This window comes from Lontra canadensis, unplaced genomic scaffold, assembly GCF_010015895.1.
Source record: "Lontra canadensis isolate GAN:19392208 unplaced genomic scaffold, GSC_riverotter_1.0 scaffold158, whole genome shotgun sequence".
NCBI classification, from domain to species: Eukaryota; Metazoa; Chordata; class Mammalia; order Carnivora; family Mustelidae; genus Lontra; species Lontra canadensis.
This window is the reverse complement of record NW_022631152.1, coordinates 815,743-842,608: the sequence shown is the minus strand read 5'-3', so window position 1 is coordinate 842,608 and position 26,866 is coordinate 815,743. Positions and strand designations below refer to the sequence as shown.

The window sequence follows — 26,866 nt, the reverse complement described above, 5'->3', positions numbered from 1 at the left end:
CACCTGGGAAGGACAAAAAGGATTTGTTCCACAGTGATTAATTCTACAAATTCATTTACATAAAATTCAGAATTACATAAAGAAAACACACTAATGTATATTTACGGAGTTTCAACTTTGTCTTGATCTCAGGGAAATGGGCTTAAACAGCACTTAGATGTTCATTTTATCAACCATTGAACTATTCAGAATTATGCTATCATTTAAAAAATAAGTACTTTCTTCGATAACAATACATCCTGTCTTTACATTTAAATTTTAAACATTCTAAGAAAAGAAAATTTGGCTAAAATTTTCCACAACAAATCCCCCTTCTATCTGTTCTTGGTGAGTAAGAAGAAACATTATAAACAGCAATGGATAACTTGAGAGACACTAACCAATAAACATTTCTTTCTTCTTTTTTTTTTTTTTAAGATTTACTTATTTATTTGAGATAAAGAGAGACAGACGGAGAGCACATGAGTGAGGGAAGGGGTAGAGGGAGAAGGAGAGAATCTTCAAGCAGACTCCCCACTGAGTATGGAGCCTGATCCCATGACCCTGAGATCATGACCTGAGCCAAAACCAAGAGTCGAATGCCTAACCAACTGAGCCATTCAGGTACCCCAAAACTGATTAATTAAACAGAATACAGTCATATTAACAATGATTGATATGTTGGAAAAAAAAAAACAACAGATTCTCTGTGGGCTTATCCCTCCTAAACAGCCAATACAACTTTGGGAAAAAGAATACTAGAATAAAATAACTTTCCTTGGTTCAAGTGTTGCTATTTGCTCAAAAACACTGGTAACACTTTGGATCAACTATAAAGGAACTGTGAATCTCTACAAGATATAAGAAACGATCAATACTAAAATCAGAATTTGTTTCCGCCCTGGGGCTCCTGGCTGGCTCAGTTGGTGAAGCATGTGACTCTTGATCTCAGGGCCATGAGTTCAAGCTCCATGATGGGTGTAGAGATTACTAAAACATAAATAATCCCCCCCCAAAAGAATTTATTTCCTCCCCAAAGCTTATTTAAAAGTAACAATCAAGGGCACCTGGGTGGCTCAGTGGGTTAAGCCTCTGTCTTCAGCTCGGGTCATGGTCTCTGGGTCCTATGATTGAGTCCTGCATCAGGCTCTCTGCTCGGTGGGAAGCGTACTTCCCCTCCCCTCTCTCTCTGCCTGCCTCTCTGCCTACTTGTGATCTCTGTCAAATAAATAAATAAAATCTTTTTACATAAATAAATAAAATTGAAAAATCAAAAAAATAAATAAAAGTAACAAGCAGGGGTGCCTGCATTGCTCAGTCAGTTAAGTGTCTGCCTTTGGGTCTAGTCATGATCCCAGGGTCCTGGGATCAAGGCCCAGGTCCCCAAGTCACGCTCCCTGCTCAGAAAGGAGTTTGCTTCTCCCTTTCTCTGCTCCTGCTAGCAAGCCCACACTCTCTCTCTCCCTCCACCTCTCAAATAAATAAAATCTCTTTTTAATTAAATAAATAAAAGTAACAAGCAATATTTATTCAATATTTTTAGGTCTATAAAAATCAATTACATAAGCAGCACTTAAGGGGTATAATGTAAATATTGTAAGGCATATACATTTTATTTATTTATTTATTTATTTATTTTTAAGATTTTGTTTATTTACTTATTTGACAGACAGAGATTACAAGTAGGCAGAGAGGCAGGCAGAGAGGAGGAAACAGGCTCCCTGCTGAGCAGAGTCTCCCCCACCCCTGTGGGGCTCAATCCCAGGACTCTGGGATCACGACCTGAGCGGAAGGCTGAGGCTTTAACCCACTAAGCCACCCAGGCGCCCCAGGCATATACATTTTAGAAAAATTTAAATTACAATACACATAAGTAGTTTGCCTAAACAATATATGCATTTCCAAAGAATAATAGATTAACATGAAGCAAGCTAACCTGAGCTTCCTCACTTGAGCGCTTCTTAATTACAACCTTAAAACAAGATAAATGAAAAGCAAACTAAAATAAGCATGTTAAAAAGAAATTATAATAAAAAAAGTATTTTTTTTAAAGATTTTATTTATTTGACAGACAGAGATCACAAGTAGGCAGAGAGGTAGGCACACAGAGAGAGAGGGAAGCAGGCTCCCCGCTGAGCAGAGTCCCATGTGGGGCTCAATCCCAGGACCCTGGGATCATGACCTGAGCCGAAGGCAGTGGCTTAACCCACTGGGCCACCCAGGCACCCCCCAAAAAAGTACTTTAATTAAGAGAAAAAAATCTCAGCACAATCACAGATCTAATACTCAATTCTTTAATTCTCCCAGCATCCTACGATATAGAAGGTTTTTAGACGAGTGCTAAAGATGTTGTATTTTTTATGATGGGGTTAAGAACTCTAACAGAATCACAGTTTTTCTTAGTGCTTAGCACTTTATTCTTCTCATCTGAAAAATGACAAAAACATATAATAACCACCTGTAAAAGATGTATACGAATATTCTACTACTATACAGTAAGAATACTTTTCCTATAATCCAAAAGTAATCTTGTTACATTGACTTTCTTATGGGACATTCAAAGTGAAGTTTAAAATAAGCAGGAGTCCTATTCCCAGATAAAGTAAGTAACTAAATAAACTCAGACTTTAGGAGAGAAATGTTAGAATATATAATGTAAACCACAAGGATAGAAAAGTATTATATATGCTTGTCCTCTATTCAGTTCCCATTAAGCATTTGGTTACACATGCTAGTAATACTGAAGTAGTGTGATTTCTTAAATTCTATTATTCTACTCTATACCTTTAGTTCTTTTCTACTTCACCTCAACATGAAAAGTTCAAAGAAAATAATATATCTGTCAAAATTAGAACTAAAGGAAAATTGTAAAAACATAATGATCAGGAATAAAATAGTGCTGAAGGAAGAAAAGGAAAGGACCATTCAATAGATCAGTTATAGGCTGAAAGCAAAGGTAACGTAAATTACGTATTTTAACTTTTTTTTTTTTAAGATTTTATTTATTTGTTTGAGAGACAGAGATCACAAGTAGGCAGAGAGGCAGGCAGAGAGAGAGGAGGAAGCAGGCTCCCTGCTGAGCAGAGAGCCCGATGTGGGGCTCGATCCCAGGACCCTGGGATCATGACCTGAGCCGAAGGCAGAGGCTTTAACCCACTGAGCCACCCAGGCGCCCCTTAACTTTTTTTTTTTTTAACATTTTATTTATTCTACAGAGAAGGAGAGCACAAGTAGGCAGAGCAGCAGGTAGAGAGGGAGAAGCATGTTCCCCACTGAACAGGGAGCCCGATATGGGGCTCGAGCCCAGCACCCTGGGATCATGACATGAGTCAAAGGCAGACACTTAACTGACTGAGCCACCCAGTTAAAAGTTAACTTTAAAAAAAAAAAAAATATTGTATTTATTTATTTGAGAGAGAGAAAGAGAGCACGCACAAGTAGGGGGGGAGGGGCTGAGAGAGAGGGAGCAGCAGACTCCCCACCAAGCAGGGAGCTGGATGTGGGGCTGGACCCCAGAACCCTGGGATCATGACATGAGCAGAAGGCAGAGGCTTAATCCACTGAGCCACCCAGGCACCCCTAAAAGTTAACTTTTAACAGGTCTTTTCTTCCTGACCTCCTTACCCCATTCCTGTTACCAAACTAACTCCTTCCCTCAATTCACAAACTTCTAAGAGTCGCTATGCCCTCTTAACTCCTCTAAATGGGAATTATCCCATTTAGTCCTCAATTCATTACAGTCTGATAATTAAAAGGCTCACAATGGCCTCCTTAGAAATCTTTTGTCTATTCTTAATTTTCACCGTACTTAGCAGTCTAGAACTTGCCACTATAGGCCAGTCGTTATTTCTTAAATTTCTCTAATTTCCTGGCTCTAATCCTCCCTCCTCATGGTTTCTTCTCAGGCTCCTTTAATCATTTCCCTTCTCTGTAAAGTGACCAGTGGTTCAATCTGTTTTCTTCTTGCAGTATAAATGCCCCCAACCCTGTGGCTTTAACCATTACCTGTATCACCATTTTATAAAGTTCAGAGTAACCTGTGGAGCTTTTAAAAAAATAGATGAGGCCAGTTTTCAGCAACATGGCAGACTTAAAAGGCCAGAAAATCACCTCTAATGGGGGAGGGGGAGACGGGTAATGGCTAAATTAGCATCAAAACAAGAAAATTCCTTAGGAGCCAAAAATAACAAAAGAAGTTTAAGATCCAGACAAATAAGCATTTGTCCTGATGTTACCCAATGACTTTTTGTGATAGCCTGGCTATCGAAGTTCTATACAATGAATAAAGAGGTATAGCCTAGAATTTGAACAGATAAAAACTTCAGTGTCGGAGAACCACTTACTAAGATACAAAGTAACAATGCCTTTGGGGAAATGGTGAAGGCAATATTTTATCTCTGCCTTGGCTCCAGGTAGTACAGGAAAAAAAAAAAAAAAAAAAAAGTCTCCTGAAAATTCCTAACATTATCCTGCATTCACCCAGTGTAGGGCCTGAATTCACAACAAGAATTACAGCCAAAGAAACCTTAAGATGAGAATTTAGTTTGACTTTTAATAGTGCCCAAAGTGCCCAGCAAGAGGCAACCTAAATCCTCTGTGGAGAAATACACAGTAAACTTGGTCCTCAAAAATTTCTCACAGGTAAAAGTTCCAAGTAACTTGAGCGCTCGCAATTTAAAAAAAAAATCACTAAACCCTGAAACAAAATAACATGAGCTAGAGTCCATAGAACCAACAAACCAGGAAATCAAACTGCAGGTATTAGTATTCTCTGAAAGGGAATATAAAATAAGTATGGCTAGTATGTTTAAAGATATAAAAGACGACACTGAGAATATGTTGAAGGAATAAGAGACAATCAGAAATGAAGATGATTTGAAAGGAAACAAATAGAAGTTTAGGAAATAAAAAAAAAATACAGTAACTAAAATTGTAAAAATTCAATGGCCAGTTTAAAAAAACAAATTAAGGATGCCTGGGTGGCTCAGTCGGTTTAGCTGCTGCCTTCGGCTCAGGTCATGATCCCAGTATCCTGGATCGAGTCCCACATCAGGCTCCTTGCTCAGCAGGGAGCCAGCTTCTCTCTTGGCCTCTGCCTGCCACTCTGTCTGCTTGTGCGCGCGCGCGCTCTCTCTCTCTCTCTCTCTCTGACAAATAAATAAATAAATAAATAAAATATTTTAAAAATAAAAAACAAATTAAACACAACTATAAAGAAAAGTAACAAAAAGGAAGATAGATCTGGTGATTATTTTTTTAAAAGCAGTATGAAGAAACTGAGATGCGAAAATATATGAGATTATGAGAAACAGAAGATAGGATGAAAGGAACCAACTTACATCTAATAAGAGTTACACAAGGAAAGCAGAAATGAGGGAGATACAAGACTTGAAGAGAGAACTGAAAATATAAACTCAATGAGATGAAGAGATTGTTGTCTATTCTATTTTCTGCTTTATCACCTGCCTTTGGCATAAGTACCCTACACATATGTGGTGAATTAATAAAAGACCAAAGATCTAACATATATCTAACCAGAGTTTTACAAAGAGGAAACAGAATGAGAGGAGACTAGCTGAACAGTGTCAAGAATAGACAGAAGGTTACCATTCATTAGAGTCAGAAATCCCAGGAAATCCTGAGGATAAATTTTTTAATACTCACACTTTGATACATCACAGTAATACTGCAGCAAGAGAGAAAAGACAAATTACCTACAAAGAAATAACAACTGAAAAGATAGCTGATAGTCTGAACATAGCAACAGAAACTAAAAGACAATGAAATGAGATTTTCAAAATACTAAGAGCAAATAATTATCAACACAGAATTCCAAACCCAGTAAAATGTTAGGACCTAGAGCAAAATAAAGGCATTTTCAGATAAAAACTAAGCCACCAAAAGCCTCTCACTAAAAAAACTCCTGGAGGTGCCAGTTTGGCTCAGTCAGTAGAGCATATAACTCGTGATCTCAGGGTCCAAGTCCCACAATGGGAACTGAGCCTACTTAAAATAACTGTTTTCTAATTGAAGGGAAAAAAAAAAATTAAAAAACCTCCCAAAGATTTGGGGCACTTGAGTGGCTTAGTCAGTTGAGTGTCCAACTCTCGATCTTGGTTAGGTCTTAATCTCATGGTTATGAGTTCAAGCCCCACATTGTGCTCAGTGCTGGGTGTGGAGCCTACTTAAAAAAACGGAAACAGAAACAAAAAATTATGCCATGCAAAATAAATCAATCAAGAGAAAAACAGTATCATATGATCTCACTGATATGTGGATTTAAGAAACAAGGCAGAGGATCATAGGAGAAGAGAGGTAAAAATGAAGAAAGATGAAACCCGAGAGGGAGACAAACCATAAGGGACTCTTAGTGTTAGGAAGCAAACTGAAGGTTGCTGGAGGGAAGAGGGTGTGGATATGAGTGATGGACATTGGGGAGGGTATGTTGTAATGAGCACTGGGTGTTATGTAAGACTGATGAATCACAAACCTGTACCCCCGGAAACAAATAATACATTATATGTTAATTAGCTGAATTTAGGGGCACCTGAGTGGCTCAGTCGGTTGGGCGTCTGCCTTTGGCTTAGGTCATGATACCAGAGTCCTGGGATTGAGCCCCACACTGGGCTCCCTGCTTGGCAGGGAGTCTGCTTCTCCCTCTGCCTGCTGCTCCCCATGCTTGTGTTCTCTCTCTCTCTCACTCTCATTCTATCTCAAATAAATAAATAAAATCTTAAAAAAAGAAAAAGGTTATTACTCCTCCCACCAAAAAATGGAAAAAAGAATTAGCCGAATTTAAATTTTAAAAAATAATCCAATTAAAAAACAAAACAAAAAACAAGACAAAACAAAACAAAACAAACTCCCAAAAATGTACTTCAGGAAGAAAAACAATTATCTCAAAAGAAGATGCAATATGTAAAAAGGAAGGTTAAGCACAGAAAATGATAAACATGAGGGTAAACCTAAATAAATACTAATTTTATAAAAGTTATTAATTTCTAAAATCTTAGGCAATAATAACATTTTAATAGCAGGGGGAAATTTTAACTAGAGTTTAAGCATTTCATGGCCCCTGCATTGTTCAGAAAGAAAATATAAATATTAATTTTAGAGTTTATTAAGTTAAATAGGTATATGAAAATCTCCACACCACACTCTGAAAAAATAAAATAAAGCATAACTTTTAAAAACCATCATGAGGGGCACCTGGGTGGCTCAGTGGGTTGAGCCTCTGCCTTCGGCTAGGGTCATGATCCCAGGGTCCTGGGATCGAGCCCCACATTGGGCTCTCTGCTCGGCGGGGAGCCTGCTTCCCTACCTCTCTCTCTGCCTGCCTCTCTGCCTGCTTGTGATCTCTCTCTGTCAAATAAATAAATAAGAATCTTTAAAAAAAAATAAAAAATAAAAACCATCACGAGAAAGTGGAATTAGGGTGAGGAACTAGTTAGTCAGGTCCAAGTCACAGGGATTGAAAGACAGAGTAAAAGGATAGAAAAAGATATATTAAGCAAAAATTAACCTAAAGAAAACTAGTGAAGTTTATTAATTTCAGAGGAAATGGACTTTAAGATAATAGCATTACTGTAAATAAACAGGGACACAACAGTAATGTCATGAAATTCAAGTCCCAGGGAAAAAAATTCTACATCACCTAATAATATAGATACAAAATATACAAACAAAAATTGACAAAATCACAAAGAGAAATTGCAGTTCTCTCAACTGATAGTTTAATTGGGCAAAAATCAGTAAGGATATTAAAAATTAACATCAAAATAATAATATGGAGTTAATGGATACATGCAGAATATTAAACTGGAGGACATGTATTTTTCAAGCACACACAGAACATTCACAAAAACTGATCACATAGTATGTCAAGTCTCAATACATTTCAAAGAATATGTACCAGAGGGGTGCCTGGGTGGCTCAGTGGGTTAAGCCTCTGCCTTCAGCTCAGGTCATGATCTCAGTGTCCTGGGATCGAGTCCTGCATCAGGTTCTCTGCTCAGCAGGGAGCCTGCTGCGCGCCCACCCCCCGCCCCCGCCTCTGCCTACTTGTGATCTCTCTCTCTGTCAAATAAATAAATAGTCTTAAAAAAAAAAAAAGTACCAGAGAGTAAGATTCTCTTTCTTTTTATTTATTTATTTTTTTAAGATTTTGTTTATTTATTTGACAGACAGAGATCACAAGTAGGCAGAGAGGCAGGCAGAGAGAGACGGGGAGGCAGGCTCCCCACCAAGCAGAGAGCCCAAAGCGGGGCTTGATCCCAGGACCCTGGGATCATGACCCGAGCCGAAGGCAGAGGCTTTAACCCACTGAGCCATCCAGGAGCCCTGTAAGATTCTCTTTCTACAATGCAATTTTAAAAATATCAAAAAACCATTTTTAAAGCCTAAATAATTGAAAAATTTTAAATATGCTTCTAAATAATTCACGAGTCAAAGAATAATCACAATAGAACACAGAGGGATGCCCAGATGGCTCAGCTGGTTATGCATCTGCCTTCATCTCAGGTCATGATCCCAGGGTCCTGGGATCAAGCCCTGCATGTGATCTGTCTCCCCCTGCTTGTGATCTGCCTCTCTCTCATGAATAAAATCTTTAAAAGGAATAAAATAAAATCTTAAAAAAAAAAACAAAAACACATAGAAAATATTACTTGTGGGGCACCTGGTGACTCAGTCAGTTAACCACCTGCCTTCAGCTTAGGTCATGATCTCAGGGTCTTGGGACAGAGCACCACATTGGGCTCCCTGCTCAGCAGGGTGCCTGCTTCTCTCTCTCTCCCTCTGCTAACCCCCCACTCCCTTTGTGCTCTTAGTCACACTGTCTCTCTCTCAAACAAATAAAATCTTAAAAATACATATTATTTTTAAGGTGCCACTTGAAAGGAATTTTATAATTTAAATGCATGTATTTGAAAAGAAGAGAGACTGAAACTTCATGAGCTAAAGCATCTGACTTAGCAGCTAACACAAGAGCACACCCAAACATAATATTGAGTATCAGCAAAGCTCAAATTAAATCTTTGAAAAAACTAACAAAATTTTAAAACTTCTAATACTGATTTTAAGTAATGAAGCATAAACTATATAAAAAATGGGGAAAAAAAACCATAACCAGAAATACAACAGATGTAAAAGGTGAGAAAACATTATGAATAGTTTTAAGACAATTTATTATACCACTCAGGTGAAATGGACAAATTCCTAAAACAATATAAACTATAAAATAGTTCAAGAAGAAAGAGAAAGTTCAAATGATCCCATAGCCTTTAAAGAAAATAATCATTATTTTTCCACAAGAGAATTTCCACAAAGAGAATTCTAGGCCCAAATAGCTTTCCTACCAAGGCCCAAATAGCTTTCCTACCAAGTTCCTTATAGCTTTTAAGGAACACACAATTCCAATCTTACACACTATTCCATTCAGAAAAGAGGGGTATACTCCCTAATTCACTTTGAGGATAGCATAACCTTGACAACAAAAGGCATTTTAAGGAAGTAAAACTGTACGCCTATCTCATTTGTGCGCATGGATGCTAAAATTGCAAGTAAAATATTAACAAGCCAAACCTAGCAATATAGTTAAAGAAAAAAAAAAAGATATCACAAATAGGGTTGTTCCTGGAATGCAAGGTTGGTTCAATGCTATAAAAAATAAAAACAAACTCAAGAGGTGCCTGGGCAGCTCAGTGGATTAAGCGACTTCCTCTTGATTTCAGCTCAGATCTTCATCTCAGGGTTGTGAGTTCAAGCCCCATGTTGGTCCCCTCCCTGGGCACAGAGCCTACTTAAACAAACAAATAAACAAAAAAACCACCTCACCAGTGAATTAAAAACATTAGTTAAAATTAGGAACAATACAAAGATGCCCAAACCACTACTTCAAATCACTATTCAACACTATAATAAGGTCTTAGCAACAAAAAGACAAGGATAGTGATAGGAAGAAATAAAACTGTTATTCATTATTCATGGAACTTTTTTTTTTTTTTTTAAAGATTTTATTTATTTATTTATTTGTCAGAGAGAGAGAGAGAGAGTGAGCACAGGCAGACAGAATGGCAGGCAGAGGCAGAGGGAGAAGCAGGCTCCCCGCCAAGCAAGGAGCCCGATGTGGGACTCGATCCCAGGACGCTGGGACCATGACCCGAGCCGAAGGCAGCTGCTTAACCAACTGAGCCACCCAGGCGTCCCTGGAACTTTTTTTTTTAAATGAAGAAAATCCACAAGATCCTTCAGATTCTTAGAATTATAAGAGTTTAGAAAGGTTGCCAAATATAAAAAGTCAACTTCATTTTCATACGTTAGCAACGTGATTTTTTTTTTTTTAAGTAATCTCTACAGCCAACATGGGACTCCAAGAATCACATGCTCCCCTGACTGAGCCAGCCCGGCACCCCTCAGCAAAAAGCACTTCGAAAAATAATTTTTTAGGGGCACCTGGATGGCTCAGTAAGTTGAGCATCTGATTACTGATTTTGGATCAGGTAGGATCAGGGTCATGAGACTGAACCCTGCATCAGGCTCTACACTCAGTTGGGAATCTGCTTGAGATTCTTTTTCTTCCTCTCTCTCTGCCCCTCCCACACCCCCCACACCATTGCTCTAAAATAAATAAAATCTTTAAAAAAAAAAAAAAGAAAGAAAAACAATTTTTAAAAGATACCATCTATAACAATGAGGGGAAAAGGGGAAAATATGTAAGACAGCTAGGAATACATCTAATAAAGGATATATAAGACTTTCATGTAGAAAAGAAGACTTAAACAGGGGCACCTGAGTGGCACAGTCAGTTAAAGCAACTAACTCTTCATTTAGGCTCAGGTCATGATCTCACTCTCGCACTCTCTCTCAAATAATTGAAAAAAAAAAAAAAAAGAAGAAGAAGAAGAAGACTTAAATATTAAGGGAGAAAAAAACCCTATGATCTTAGTGGATTAAAAGTCCCAGTGTGGGGGGCACCTGGGTGGTTCAGTTGGTTAAGCATCTGCCTTCAGATCAGGTCATGATCCTGGGTCCTGGGACAGAGGCTTGAATCAGGCACCTCGCTCAGCAGGGAGTTTGCTTCTCCCTCTCCCTTTGCCCCTCCCCACTGCTCATGGTTTCACTTGGTTTCTCCTCTCTCTCTCTAATGAATAAATTTGAAAAATCTTAAAAAAAAAAAGTCCCAGTGTAATAATGATTGCCAATTCCCACCCAATGTAATTCCACTAAAAATGCCAATAGGATTGGGGCGCTGGGTGGCTCAGTGGGTTAAGCCTCTGCCTTTGGCTCGGGTCATGATCTCAGGGTCCTGGGATCGAGCCCCACATCGGGCTCTCTGCTCAGCGGGGAGCCTGCTTCCCTCTCTCTCTCTGCCTGCCTCTCTGCCTACTTGTGATCTCTGTCAAATAAATAAATAAAATCTTAAAAAAAAATGCCAATAGGGTTTTTCATTGGACTTTGACAATCTGATTTTTATTAAAGGCAGAGTCAATTAAGCATCTGCCTTCCACTCAGGTCATGATTCCACGGTCCTGGGATCAAGCCCCAAATCAGACTCCTGCTCAGCAGGGAGTCTGCTTCTCCCTCCCCACCCCACTCATGCTCTCTCGAATGTATGCTCTGTCTGAAATAAATAAAAATCTTTTAATAAATAAATAAATTAAAGTCATATATGTGTATATTAGCTTTCTATTGCTACATAACAATTATTACAAATTTAGTAACTTAAAACATCTCACAATTCTGTAGGTCAAAAGTCTGAATGGGTTTAACTTGAATCTTTGCTCAGGGTCTCACAAGGCCAAAATAAGAAGTCAACCAATCTGAACTCTCATCTGGAGGCCCAGGGAAGAATCTACTTCTAAGCTCGTTCAGATGACTGGCACAATCCAATGCTTTGCTGCTACTGACGGTCAGCTGGGGGCTATTCTCCATCTGCAGCCAGAGGCCACTTGCATTCCTCCAGACATGGCCCTTCCAACTGCGAACCAGCAACCCTTACGATATGAATCTCTCTGGAGTCCCTTTCTGCTGCCAGCTGAAGAAAGTTCTCTGTTTCTAAAGGCACTGAGCAACCCTGGATAATCCAACGCAATCTCCCTATTTTAAAGTCAACTGTGTCACAGAACCTAACAATCACTCTTGAGTGAGTTATCATTTTCACAGTCCTGGGGAATAGGGCCAGACATCTTTGGGGGGCCATTTTAGAAATTCTGCCTACTGTAATATGAATGAGCAAAGCCCAAAACAGCTAACTCCCGAAGTAGAAATTATCAGGTGGGAGGATGTGCCTTACAATATATCAAGCCTTATTACAAAATTATAGTAAGATACAGCAGTAGTGGACCAAGTGATCCGAAGGAACAATCAGAAATAGAACCGTGCATATATGAAAACCTGAGGCAGAGCTGATAATGCACATTAGTGGGGGGAAATACACTATTAGATAAATGGGTTGAAAGAACTGATTACCTATGTGAAAAAGAATTAAAATAAATGCCTATCTCACATGTTATATATAAAATTCAATTTTAAGAAGGACTTAAGTGGGATGCCTGGGTGGCTCAGTCAGTTAAGCCGCTGCCTTCGGCTCAGGTCATGATCCCAGGGTCCTGGCACGGAGTCCCGCATCAGGCTCCTAGCTCGGCAGGGAGCCTGCTTCTCTCTCTGCCTCTGCCTGCTACTCTGCCTACTTGTGCGTGCTCTCTCTCTCTGACAAATAAATAAAATATCTTAAAAAAAGAAGAAGAAGAAGAAGAAGAAGAAGAAGAAGGACTTAAGTAGGAGAGACAAATCTTAAAACTTTTAGAAAATCTTGTGGGCACCTGGGTGGCTCAGTGGGCTAAAGTCTCTGCCTTCGGCTCAGATCATGATCCCAAGGTCCTGGAATCGAGCCCCACATCGGGCTCTCTGTTCAGCAGGGAGCCTGGTTCCTCCTCTCTCTCTGCCTGCCTCTCTGCCTACTTGTGATCTCTGTCTATCAAATAAATAAATAAAATCTTAAAAAAAAAAAAAAAACTTTTAGAAAATCTTAGGAAAATACCTTTGTAACTTGGAGTAGGGAAGAATGTCTTAAAGATACAAAAAACACAAATCATTAATAAAGATTAATAAATCTCACTATTTTATCCTGTTCATCAAGACACTTTAAGATGTGAGGCTCCTGGCTGGCTCAGTGGAAAAGCATGCAACTCTTCATCTCAGGGTCTCAAGTTCAAGCCCCACATAGGGTACAGAGATTACATACATACATACATACATACAACTTTAAAAAAAGACACCTTAAGGTGTGAAAAGATAACCTATAAACTGGGAGAAGATATTTATGATTGTACAAAGGTTAGCTTCCAGAATATAGACTACTTGAGAAAAAAACCCAAAATACAGAATGTAAAAGAAAAAAATCAAACAGAAATATGGGGCACCTGGGTGGCTCAGTGGGTTAAAGACTCTGCCTTCGGCTCAAGTCATGATCCCAGGGTCCTGGGATCGAGCCCCACATTGGGCTCTCTGCTCAGCAGGCAGCCTGCTTTCTCCTCTCTCTCTCTGCCTACTTGTGATCTCTGTCAAATAAATAAATAAAATCTTAAAAAAAAAAAAAAAAAAGAAAAGAAAAGAAAAAGAAATATAGAAAGGACACAGCAAATATCCTAGAAAGGAAAATATAAATAGCCAGTAAAGATACAAATATGCTTAAGCTTTTAGTAATGAAGGAAATTCAAATTAAAACACAACAAAATATCATTTCACACACTCCAGAGTGGCAAAAGTTTCAACACTACCAAACATTGTGAAGTATGGAACTGCTTCAATACTAAAAAAGCTAGAATGGATGACAGAGATAAAATTTACTCTAGAAATTGGCACTAATGTTTTCTGGTTCATTTCTTGCACTTTCTTTGTAAGATCTCAGATTGAATGTGAGCTTAGAGAGAAACTGAATGAAACAGGACCTGCCTACTTTGGTTCTAGCAAAGAAAAAAGGATTCCTACAGTTGGCCCAGCCTTGTTGATCACAGAGCTGCACTGAAGTATGAAGCCAGGGCCTAAACTATTGTTCTCTGTGACCAGCCGAAGATGGATTTATGCATTCTTGCACCCCCCAGCCAAATTCCATGTCTCCAAATTCACCCTTCTTTATATAACTAAAATGCACCCAAACCTTAACGGATTCAAAATGGAATTCATTCATTACCTTCCCCACCGAATCTGCTCTGTTTTCAAGTCTCAGTATCTCTGAACTGGAAACCAGACTGTCAAACTCTTCCCCTTCTTATTTATCCCTACAATTCGTCATTACATTTTGTTGATTTTTACTCAATGGCTCTCAAATTTAGTCACTTCGACAAGCCTCATCATCCCTTGCCTAGACCACTACAACCAGCTTTATGCAGCAACACTCCAAGTAAGTGTTAAAAATGGAAGTAAGGCCATGGCACATATATGCTGCCGGTGTGGTCTTGCTACCATCAGCCTCTCCTTGTTCTACTCCAAACTCCATGCTGCCTCCATAGTTGTCTTCTTAAGCAACATACCTGATCATGTAAATCCCTACTTAAAAACCTCCACTGCCCAATAGATAAAACCCTCACATGTTACTTTGGCTTACAGTCCGGCCCCGTTTATTCCTACATCACCCACCTACTGCTCCATCTTAACCATGCACCCTGTATTCCGGTCACACTTACATCCTCAACATACCACAAAGAACTCTTGGCCTTTGTTCATGCTATTTCCTGTCATTGGAATACTATCTGCCTAGTAAATCCTCCCCACACTTCTTTTCAGAACAAACGTGTTATCGTTAATGTGATACTCTAACCTTTCTTGTCTGAATTACAAGTCTTTAGTGTCCCCAGTCTACTTCGTTCATATCACACTATATTTTGATGTAGTACATATTTACAAGTCTGTCCTACCCACCTGACTCTGAATATCTCTAGAGAAGTAAAAGGGTGATTCAAGAATCCAATTACAATGTGGGGATGGGAAATTTCCCTCACATCCAACAAGCAATGGTCTAACACCAACTCCATATCCTACAATTCAACTCATTCTGCCTCTATCTGCTCAGAGATACCATTAGATTCCACAGGTTATGGGTGCAGTACTACAAGACTGCCCCCTCCCTCTAAGTCACAAGCCCAGATTCTGATCAGCTGGAGGTTCCAACAACCCCCTCCAACTCTGAATGCCAACAGCAAGTCTAGGTTGTTAACTGCACTTCTGACCGACTGGCTATAGATTAGATGTTCCCACAAGCTCCTCCTTGGTCCAATTAATTTGCTACAGCAGCTCTCAGAACTGAGAGAACACTTACTTAATAGATTACCAGTTTATTTAAAAAGGCTATAACTCAGAACAGCCAGATGGAAGAGATGCATAGGGCAAAGATGTGGGGAAAGGATGTTGAGCTTCCAATCCATCTGAATCTCCATGTGTTCACCAACCTGATCATACTTTTGGGTTTTTATGAAGGCTTTATTACAAAAGCATGATTGATTAAATTATTAGTCACTGGTGACTGATTCAACCTCTGGCCTCTCTCCCCTCCCCGGAAATCAGAGGGTAGGACTGAAAGTTCCAACCCTCTAATAATGCAATCTGGTTTTCTGGGCAACCAGACCCCATCCTTAGGTGGGTCCAAAAGCTAGCATTACCTTAACAAAAGACAACTTTATCACTTTCACTTAGAAAATCCCAAGGGTTTTTAGAGGCTCTGTGCCAGAAGGAGGACAAAGACCAAATACATTATTTCTTATAAATCACAATATCACAGGAAGATACGAATTATTATTCTTGGCCATCCTGAAAGCCAGTTTGAAAAACCTGATCACCAGTAAGATATTTTTGCTGCACAACACACATTCAATAAACATTCTGGGGTTAAATGATCTGATTTAAGGATAAAACAAGAAAATAGTTGTGAACCATTACTATGCTGATTATATTCCTACACTACTAGAAAAGAAAACACACTGGGCATCTGGTTGGCTCAGTCAGTTAAGCCTTCAGATCAGGTCATGATCCCAGGATCCTGGGATCCAGCCCTGAATGGGGCTCCCCGATCAGTAGAGAGCCTGCTTCTCTCTCTCCTTCTATTGTTCCCCACTCCACTCATTCTCTCTTGTTCTCTCTCAGTTCCTCTCAAGTAAGTGAATATAATCTTTAAAAAGAAAAATAGGTGGGGCGCCTGGGTGGCTCAGTGTGTTAAAGTCTCTGCCTTCACCTCAGGTAGTCATGATCCCAGGGTCCTGGAATCAAGTCCCACATTGGGTTCTCTGCTCAGCAGGGAGCCTGCTTCCCCCTCTTTCTCTCTGCCTGCCTCTCTGCCTACTTGTGATCTCTGTCAAATAAATAAATAAAATCTTAAAAAAAATAACAAAAGAAAAAGAAAAATAGGGCACCTGGGTGGCTCAGTAAGTTTAAGTGTCTGTCTTCAGCTCAGGTCTTGATCTCAAGAGTCCTGGGATACAGTATACATGTGCAGGGAGCCAGCTTCTCCCTCTCCTCCCCACTTGTGCTTTCTCCCTATCTCTGTCTCTCCCTCTATCAAATAAATAAAGTCTTGGGGTGCCTGGGTGGCTCGTTGGTTAAGCATCTGCCTTCGGCTCAGGTCATGGTCCTGGGGTCTTGGGATCAAGCCCCACATTGGGCTCCTTGCTCAGCAGAAGTCTGCTTCTCTCTCTCCCCATGCTCCCTGCCCTCCCAACCCTGCTTGTGCTCCCTCTCTTTCACTCTCTTTCTCTCAGATAAATAAAATCTTTTTAAAAATAAATGCTTTAAAAAAAAAAAAAAAGAAAATAGGGGCGCCTGGGTGGCTCAGTGGGTTAAAGCCTCTGCCTTTGGCTCAGGTCACGATTCCAGGGTCCTGGGATCAAGCCCCGCATCGGGCTCTCTGCTCAGCAGGGAGCCTGCTTCCTCCCATCTCTCAGCCTGCCTCTCTGACTACTTGTAATCTCTATCAAATAAATAAATAAAATCTTTGAAAAAAAAAGAAAAAGAAAATAGGGGCACCTGGGTGGCTCTGTCTTCGGCTCAGGTTATGATCTCGGGGTCCTGGGATCGAGCCCCATGTTGGGCTCTCTGCTCAGTGGGGAACCTGCTTCCCCCCTCTCTCTCTGCCTGCCTCTCTGCCTACTTGTGATCTCTCTGTTAAATAAAGAAAAAAAAAAAAGAAAGTATGTTTCATACATATTATCTCAAGAAATTCCCACAACCCTGTTAAAATACATATTAATATTACCACTTTGTAGAGATGGTACCTTTGTAAAAGGTTGGTGGAGATTAAGTAACTACTCCAAGATCTGGCAGCTAACAAGCAAAAAAACTATAATTTGAACCCAAGTCTACTGCTGTATCCAAGTGATTTTACTTCCTCACTATTCCTCAAATTCATTTATCCATCTTTTAGCTGGCTTAGTTTGACTTCTCTCTCAGAAGCCACAGACTAGTGTCCTAAAAGCACTCCTTTTGGAATAAAATACAACTATATTTGAATTTGAGTCAGTTATCAGTAGTCTCACTTTCCATTTGTAAATTATAGACAATATCTTTCTTCAGTAATCATGGTAAGTAAAAGAAAATGCTCAGTGTCTAGCATATGACAAATACTTAAAATAGTACTCATACTTATATTATTATGATTGTGTCATTTGTCTCTTTACCAATAACCTGCTTCCTACAATCCTTTCATTACAATCAAAGTTATTTTTCTAAAACACAAGTTATTTGCCAAGCAAATTATATAGCTAAATCTTGAGCTGCTCCCTCCCCTTCCTTCTTTTTATGCAACTCCAATACTGACTACTTAAAACCATGTTCTCATTCTACCATGTTTTTGTACATGTTCCCCATTTCATTTGCCTAGCAAATTCCAACTCATCCTTCAAACCCTGAACTCAAACATCAACTTCTCTGGAAAGTTTTCTCTATTGCAACCTCATTATTCATTTCTCTGTATTACCTTTGTACTTAACAAATACTTCTAGTCATAATAATCACATTGTCCTGTGACCACTTACCTACTAAAATGTGGACCCTTTCAGTACTGGACATTCATGTAGTTTAGCACCTAGCACAGTGCCTGGGATATGAGCAGTGCTAAATAAATGCTCACAGGGTGAAATCCAATCCTATCCCCTATCCAGGACCTATACCATCAATTCTCCCTCCCTTTCTCTCACATGGTTCCCAGTCTTATGTCTCCACTGGTCTCTTCCCTTCAGTCTAGGAACATGGTTTCTCTACCCTAAACAAACAAAAGCCTCTTTTGATTCCACTCCCACCTTTAAGTACTACCTCAGTTCTTTCTTCGATGCCTAAGACGTAATCATTTCTCAACTTGTCATTTTCCCCATTAGAATACATTTTTGTTTTCTCATGTCATAAATTCTATGCCTCTATTAAGCTCTTACACTGTTATTTTTACTAGAATTCAATGTTTAAGTGTATTTTCTTGACCATACCAATAAAGCCTCAAATTCTTCTCTGTCCCAGGCAGGTGTCTATAAACTATTACAAAAAAGGAGGAGGAGGAGGGAGGAAACTATTCAAAGGAATATCTGTCCATCTTCTACAGCAAAGACGTGTAAGTTACCTGAGTAAGAATTAAGGGAAACTGTCCACCGTACTGTTAGTCCTAGTAGGACCACAACTGCCATCAAGTTCCATTTCTCCATATTTTTTCTACAAATCTAAGGAGGGAAAAAATAGGACCAGTGCCAGAATACTTTTAACAGGTAGTCAGTCACTTCTTTTCTTTATCGGAGAAATGTTATCAATTCTTTGGGATTAGGAGTTTGAGAGAACTTTAAGTGATGCTTCGTTTCCAGTTAAATACGGACTTTTCTGTCTGTGAAGAAGTAGCCTGGAGGAAAAAAAAAAGAAAGACCAAGAGTTAGCTGAGCACAATAAAACAATGAACCCATTAAACTAAGTAGGAAGATGGGGAATTATGTGTGTTGATAAGAAGGAAAAGTGGGTAGTTTTAAGTTCTTTATTCACTAGACCTCTAGTTAGGAAATATACCTTAAAAGGTAGCTCTCCCTGTTAAATGAGACTCAATATATCGAAAGATGTGGTAAGGTTCTTTCTTACAAAGGAACAGTCCTGAATGAAGAAAAAGAACAGATAAATAATAGATAGTTGAAGAGTCAATGCCATCTAAAGCATGTTTGCCTACATTTAAAAATAAAACTACAAAAGTTAACAAAGAGATAATTTATCTTTGGTACAGAGAGAAAGAGGAATTTTACCTTTCTATTAATTTGAGAAAGTCCACTAGGGTAATTTATGTAGTTTGACTTTTATTTCTTTTCTTCCAAAATATACTTTCACTAACCACACCATCTTTCCATCTTAGAGAATGAACCTTTATTAGAATCAAATAATAACCCCGATTCTTTTTTTTTTTTTTTTAAGAATTTACTTATTTATTTGACACAGGGTAGCAGCAGGCAGAGAGGGAAGGAGAAGCAGGTTCCCCACTGAGCAGGGAGCCCCACTCAGGACTCAATCCCAGGACCCTGGTATCATGACCTGAGCTGAAAGCAGGCACTTAACCAACTGAACCACCCAGGTGCCCCAATGTCTCCAATTCTTGAGAGAATGCAGTAAGATGTAATTAACCATCTATGTGTTTCTTTTTTCTTTCAGTTTTTCCCTTGGGTTGGATGCATTACAAGGAAAAAGCTTTGGGAAATAATGGGCCACTTTAACCACAGGATATGCTTTAGATGTAATCAGAAAAATACAGTAAGTCAACTGAAAAAACTAGGTGAAAATTGGCACATTCCACCTACTGGGCAAAAAAAAATTTTTAAGGGGCGCCTGGGTGGCTCAGTGGGTTGAGCCTCTGCCTTCAGCTCAGGTCGCGATCTCAGGGTCCTGGGATCAAGCCCCGCATCCGGCTCTCTGCCTGGTGGAGAGCCTGCTTCCTCCTCTCTCTCTGCCTGCCTCTCTGCCTACTTGTGATTTCTCTCTGTCAAATAAATAAATAAAATCTTTTAAAAAATTTTTTTTAAGAATGTAATTAAACATATTAATTTTATTTTTATCTTTTATTAAGTTTTTTTTTTTAAGATTTTATTTATTTATTTAACAGAGAGAGAATGAGAGGGCACAAGATGTGGAAGTGGCAGAGAGAGAGCAAGAAGCAGGCTCCCGGGTGCCTGGGTGGTTCAGTGGGTTAAGCCACTGCCTTCGGCTCAGGTCATGATCTCAGGGTCCTGGGATCGAGTCCCACATCGGGCTCTCTGCTCAGCAGGGAGCCTGCTTTCCCTTCCTCTCTCTCTGCCTGCCTTTCTGCCTACTTGTGATCTCTCTCTGTCAAATAAATAAATAAAATCTTTAAAAAAAAAAAAAAAAAAAGAAGAAGAAGAAGAAGAAGCAGGCTCCCCTCTGAACAGGGAACTTGATGTGGGCCTCTATTCCCAGGACTCTGGGATCATGACCAGAGGTGCAGGCAGGCGCTTAGCTGACTGAGCCACCCAGGCACTTAACCAACTGAGCCACCAGGCACCCCAAGTTTTTTAATTCCAGTACAGTTAACATACAGTGTTATATCAGTGTCAGGTATATAATATAATGACAAAAATTATTTTCTTACTTAAATATAGTGAGGGTCAGGGCGCCTGGGTGGCTCAGCTGGTTAAGTGGCTGCCTTTGGCTTAGGTCCATGGTCCGGGGGTCCTGGAATCTAGACCCTCATCAGACTCCCGGGGAGCTTCTCCCTCTCCCTCTGCCTCTCTCTGTCTCTCATGAATAAATGAATAACATTTTTAAAAAGCAAAACAAATAAATATAGCAAGAATCAACTCTAGAACTAATGAAGTCTAGCATCCCAATTAGGTAGTATGACTCAAAGCAGTAAATAAGTCTATGTAAATATATTAGTCACATTTAGATTGTATAAATTCCACTTCCTCCCTCATACCACATCCATTTTTGATCATCTTACTATTCACTAGAACTTTCATCACAGAGGCAAGGTAAGAGGAAAAATTAAAATTCAATCACTGTGGCACACCTGGGTGGCTCAGTAGGTTAGGCCTCTGCCTTGGGCTCAGGTCATGATCCAGGGGTCCTGGGATCAAACCCCACATCAGGCTTCCTGCTGGGTGTGGAGTATGCTTCTTCCTCTCCCTCTGCTCTCTCCCCACACCCCCAAAAAAAGAAGGAAAAAAAAAAGCTATACACTAGGGGCTTTTGGCTAACTCAGCTGGTGGAGTTTGTGACTCTTGATCTCAGGGTTGTGAGTTCAAGCCCCAAGTTGGGTATATAGATTACTTAAAGTAAAACTTAGAAAACAAACAAACATAAAAACAGGAAAACTTCAGTGGCTCAGTGGGTTAAACATCTGCCTTTGGCTTAGGTCATGATCCCAGTGTCCTGGGACTGAGTCCCACCTCAGGCTCCTTGCTCGATGCGGGGGCTGCTTCTCCTTCTGCCTGCAACTCCCTGCGCTGTGCACTCAATCTCTCTCAGACAAATAAGTAAAATCTTTAAAAAAAAAAAAAGGTTCGACACCAAAGAATACATATTATCTGGTTCCATTTATGAAAGGTTCATAAATGGACAAGACTAATCTATGATTAGGTTATCTTTGGGGAGAAAAGAAAGGATGGTGATTGGGAGAGGTCTCCAGGGAGGTCTTCTGAGAAGAAGCTGAGAACTTTGTGTTTTGTTGTTGCTGTTGTTTTTGAGCATTTTTTAAAAATTTTATTTATTTATTTGACAGGCAGAGATCACAAGTAGGCAGAGAGGCAGGCAGAGAGAGAGAGGAAGCAGGCTCCCTGAGAGAGAGAGAGAGAGAGAGAGAGGAAGCAGGCTCCCTGCTGAGCAGAGGGCCCAATACAGGACTCGATTCCAGGACCCTGGGATCATGACCTGAGCAGAAGGCAGAGGCTTAAACTACTGAGCCACTCAGGTGCCCCTGTTGCTGTTGTTTTTTAAAAGAGGGATGGAGGGTGGGAGGGTCGGAGGAAGAGGGAGAGTGAGAACCTTAAACAGGCTCCAGGCCTAGAAACAAGTCCCACGCTAGGTCTGAACTCAGGATCCTGAGATCATGACCTGATCAAGAATCCCTCGCTTAACCAATGTGGGTGCCCCACATGTTGTTTTTTGATTTGAGTGGTGGTTAAAAGATGTGTTTACATGGGGCACCAGGGTGGCTCAGTGGGTTCAAGCCTCTGCCTTCAGCTCAGGTCATGATCCCAGGGTCCTGGGATTGAGCCCCACATCAGGCTCTGTGCTCAGCGGGGAGCCTGGTCCCCCCCCCCCTCACTCTGCCTGCCTCTCTGCCTACTTGTGGTCTCTGTCAAGTAAATAAACAAAATCTCTTTTAAAAAAAGGCTCTAAAAAAAAAAAAAAAGACGTGTTTACAATAAATTAGCAAGTTACAACTTATGATTGCTGTATTTTCTTGGACATGTTATATTCTAATAAAAAAGCATAAAAGGAAATTACATTTTTTAAAAAAGATTACATTTACTTAACAACTACAATATAAGTTCCGTGCGAGCAAGGATCCTCCTGTCTTAGGCCCTGGCTCTGTTCCCTGCACCTAGAACAAAGTTGCAGGAAGCAGGTACTCATAAAATATCTTTTGAATAGAGAGATTCCTCTGTACAAAGAGGAGAGGTACCTAATTTTACTGAGTCCTTTGTGGCCAAAGTTATTATGAGACTTATCGCGTCTCTTCTTGAACACTAACAAAGGTGCTTTATTACTTTTTCCATCTGCAAAGCAAAGTGCAGTAACTTTCTAACCCATCCACACAACACGACGTCTTCACGCAGGTGGCAGATAGGTTTTCAGTCCTACTGTGCCCTAAGATTAGTACATTTCGATCAAAACCAAAACAAAACAAACAAAACCTCATTGGTTCCCTTCCACTGCCCAATTTGTTCTTTTTAGTCTGAAAGGTCCTTCCCCCAAGGTGGACACAACACCCAGGGAGTGCAGCTATTCCGGAGGAGCACGTCTGGCAAAAGGGACCATCCTAACGTTTCTCCTCCCTTTCTCCAGCGGGCCAGACCCTCAAGACCGCAGGAACAAGAGCGTCAAGGGAACCAAGCCCGCTGCCAAGTCAAGGGGTCCACCACCATCAGCCCGTCCCGTCACTCGACCCCCCTCCACGCAAGCCAGCAGGGTGACCTGGGGAGGCCTTGCCAGCCGCCCCTCTGAGAGAAGCCGGACCTGGAGCCGCGCTGCTACCTGCGCGCGGAATCGCTGCGCGTCGCGAGTCCCCCTTCCGCACCCTCTCCCTACCCTAGCCGGGAGACCCAGATGCCCCAAGATCCCGGCCTCTTACCCCACCGCCCGCGGAACGTTGGGATTCGCGCCTGCAGCTATCCCAAGAAGGCGCCTGCGCGCTCGCCCCCGCGGCGGAGCGCTTCTCTCCGCCTTCCGCCTCCGCTTGAGCGCGCTCCGAGCGCGGGAGCGAGCCCGTCGAACGTAAGGGGAGAGGCCGGGAAAAGGCGCGGAGAGGCGGTGGCCGGCTTAGGAGGCGGAGCAGCGGGGGCTGGAACCCGAGAGGCCTCGCACCCCGGGTTAGGCTTGGGGCAGGTGGAAAGCCCCTTGCTCTTCTTTCCCGGGATGATGGCCAAGTCCTGAGCGGCTGCTTAGTCCACGGATTCCTGTCAGGGGCGCGTCCTGGCTCCCTTCGCAGAGTGGAGAGCCCTTGGCTAATCCTCACCACCGGGCAGTGGGTCTTCCTCTGCGACTGTGCTCTCAAGGAGCCAGAAAGCCAACCTGCTTCACAGTCTTTAAGCCACATGCCTACGGAGAATGTACTAAGACTGGTAAGTCACTTCATGTAAGAAACATTAAACGTCCAACCATTTTTGAGAGCCTGTGGGTTATACAAAAGAACAGCCCTGCCCTCAAGTAGCCACTACACCTTTCCCATCAAGCAGCTTGGATCACTTATTCCCAAACTTGCCCAAAACAACTACCTTACCTCCTTTGTTCAGAGAACGCAAACGTTACTCTCTGCTGAATCCTACCTTTCTCTATATGCCAACACCTCTGATTTATAATCCATAATTACGGGAAAATATTTGACTATGGCTGTATACTAAGTGGATCTACACAACTTTCTGGATCTACTTTTCTTCATCTGTGAAATGAGTGATAAGTCTATGTAAACTTCCACATCTAAAACTTTATATTTAAAAGACTGTCAAGGGACGCCTGGGTGGCTCAGGTCATGATCCAGGGTTCTGAGATGGAACCCCACTGAGGCTCCCTGATCAATGGGGAGCCTGATTCTCCCTCTCCAATTTGCTCGTGCTCTTTCTTTGCTATCTTTCTTTCAAATGAATAAAATCTTTTAAAAAGAAAAGAAAAATAAGACTGTCAGTACTAGAAATATGTAGAAATATGGCCAAGTCCCTGCCCTCAAGAGATTTCTCTTTGGAAAGACATTTTTATGCATAAAAGGATATAAAGCAATAGAAGGGAGCACATGCTAAATGTCAGATTATTGGATTATGCGTTAAGTACTGTAGGAGTTCAGAGGAGTTCCAAACTGTAAATTTAAAACTATCAGGAAGGGGAGCACCTGGGTGGCTCAGTGGGTTAAAGCCATTGCCTTCTGCTCAGGTCATGATCTCAGGGTCCTGGGACCAGAGCCCCGCATTGGGCTCTCTGCTCAGCAGGGAGCCTGCTTCCCCCTCTCTCTGCCTGCCTCTCTGCCTGCCTCTCTGTGTACTTGTGATCTCTCTCTCTCTCTGTCAAATAAATAAATGAAATCTTAAAAAAAAAATAAAAACAACTACCAGGAGGGGCGTCTGGATGGCTCAGTGGGTTAAAGCCTCTGCCTTCGGCTCAGGTCGAGATCTCAGGGTCCTGGGATCCAGCACCAAATCGGGCTCTCTGCTCAGCGGGGAGCATGCTTCCCTTCCTCTCTCTGCTAGCCTCTCTGCCTACTTGTGATCTGTCCATCAAATAAATAAATAAAATCCTTAAAAATAATAATAAATAAATAACACTATCAGGAAATGCCTTCCCTGAAGCAGTCAGCAGAGCTCTGAAGGAAAGCCTGGAATATGGGAGTAGGACTCCAGGCAAAGGAAATAGTTCAAGTCAAAGTTGCGGCAGCTGAAAAGTACAGAACATTTCCTCCAGTTCAGATGATGGCTAATGAAGCTGGAAAGGAATAATTGTGGAGAACCTTGAATGTGGTGGTTGTGGTGTTTGGAATTTATTCAATGATCAGTAAGGAGCCAATAAATGATTTTAGCAGGGATTCCAGTGTACAGCACAGTGTTAGAGAAAATTTAAAGTGGTGATAGTGGTTAAGATGAATCAGAAGAGGTAGAAACCACTGTAGTAGTCATGCATGATTAGACAAAGGCCTGGACTGAGATGGTAATAGTGGAACTGGAAAAGAAGAAATCAATGCAACAGCAAGAATAGACAGGTCCTTGCAACAGTAGATATGTAGAAGTAAAAACTAAGGAGAGGGTAAAATCAAGGAAGGCTCCCAAGGTTTCAAGCCTGAGTTACTAAAACATCTGAAAGATCTAGGGAATCCTAAGGAGAAGCAGGCTTGGAGGGAAAGGCGATGCACTGTATTGAATTTGAGGTGACAGCAAGACAACAAATTAATAATCTTCAGATCCCAGTTATGAATCAGACCCTAGAAAAACAATTGGGGTTGAAGATAGAGATATGAAAGTCTTTCATTTGGTTGAAGAATGAGGGAGACAGTACAATGGGAGAATAGACAACGATATTTCAGTAAACCATTATTTAAGGTCAAATAGGACCTTTTAAGGTCAAAAGGAAAAAGACAAGCTAATGAAAGATATTACATGGTTACAAGCATAGGGGAAAATCCAGGACATTGCAAGATACAAATAAGCATTTTATGGACAAGAACCATGTTTTTTTGAATCTTATTGGCTTGTAATACATCAATTGTAAGAAACACCATTATTTTATGTACTACTAAGTAAAAAGGTTCCCATTTAAACTAGTTATGACTGTAAAACATTTAATTTCAGAGGTATTAATATGTGAGAAATATACATCTTCAGTTGGTAAAAGCCTCTCTCCTTTCTGCCTAGCTTCTGGCAGAATTATGAAGAACACAGTTGGTACTTTAAAAGTTCATTGAATAAATAGTAGAAGGGACCTCACAGACTCTAATTCGTAGTTGAACTGCCCTATCAGTCCATCTACATCCTACTCCTGCTCTTTCCCTCTAGTAAATACTATCATCTCTGAAAGCTTAATACCTATACGTAACAGATGCTGAGTAAATGCATTTTGAATGAGGTCATTAGGGTAAACCCTAGTCCAACCCGTCTTGTGTCCTAAGAAAAGGAAATTTGGTCACAGATGTGCCCATTCACAGAGAGACCATATGAAGACACAGGGAGAAGATGACCATCTACAGCCAAGGAAAGAGGTCTCAGAAGAAACCAACACCGCTGACACCTTGATCTTGGACTTTTGACCTCCAGAAGTATGAGAAAATAAATTTTTGTTGTCATCCAATCTGTTGTATTTAGTATAGCAGCCGTAATAAACTAATTCCTACCTTATGAAAGGTACTCTAAGTATTCAATACACTAGGCCAACTTCCTTACATAAATCATACCTTAATGGTAGTTTCTAGCTCCTTCCCTAGATTACTTTCACCCACTAAGAAAACAAGCCCTTTTCTGTCTCAAACCCAGGGCTTCCCTGAGTCTGGACATAGCTGTTCTTTAAAATAGAATCATTTTACCAGTCTGTACATCTTCCTAATTTGGTCCTTGTATGTCATTTTCCTTTATTCTGCAATCTCCAAGTTTCAATACACCCTGGCCCTCTCCAAGGAGTAAGTCCACCTAAGTAGATTAGAATTAGAGTTAACCCCCACATTTCCAAGTTTGAT

The 26,866-nt window shown here is 40.7% G+C and overlaps 1 protein-coding gene across 2 annotated transcripts in view; it reads right to left on the bottom strand.

The window, feature by feature from the left end:
• Positions 1-23,395, bottom strand: part of ALG6 (ALG6 alpha-1,3-glucosyltransferase) — a 68,976-nt gene extending 45,581 nt beyond the window's left edge. For both annotated transcript variants that reach the window (XM_032844893.1, XM_032844894.1), the window contains exons 1-2: positions 23,291-23,395; positions 18,575-18,844 (exon numbers count right to left, since the gene is read on the bottom strand). In XM_032844893.1, coding sequence (XP_032700784.1) covers positions 18,575-18,656 — 82 coding nt within the window. In that variant the 5' untranslated portion in view covers positions 18,657-18,844; positions 23,291-23,395. The remainder of the gene's footprint in view (positions 1-18,574; positions 18,845-23,290) is intronic.
• Positions 23,396-26,866: the final 3,471 nt, after the last annotated feature.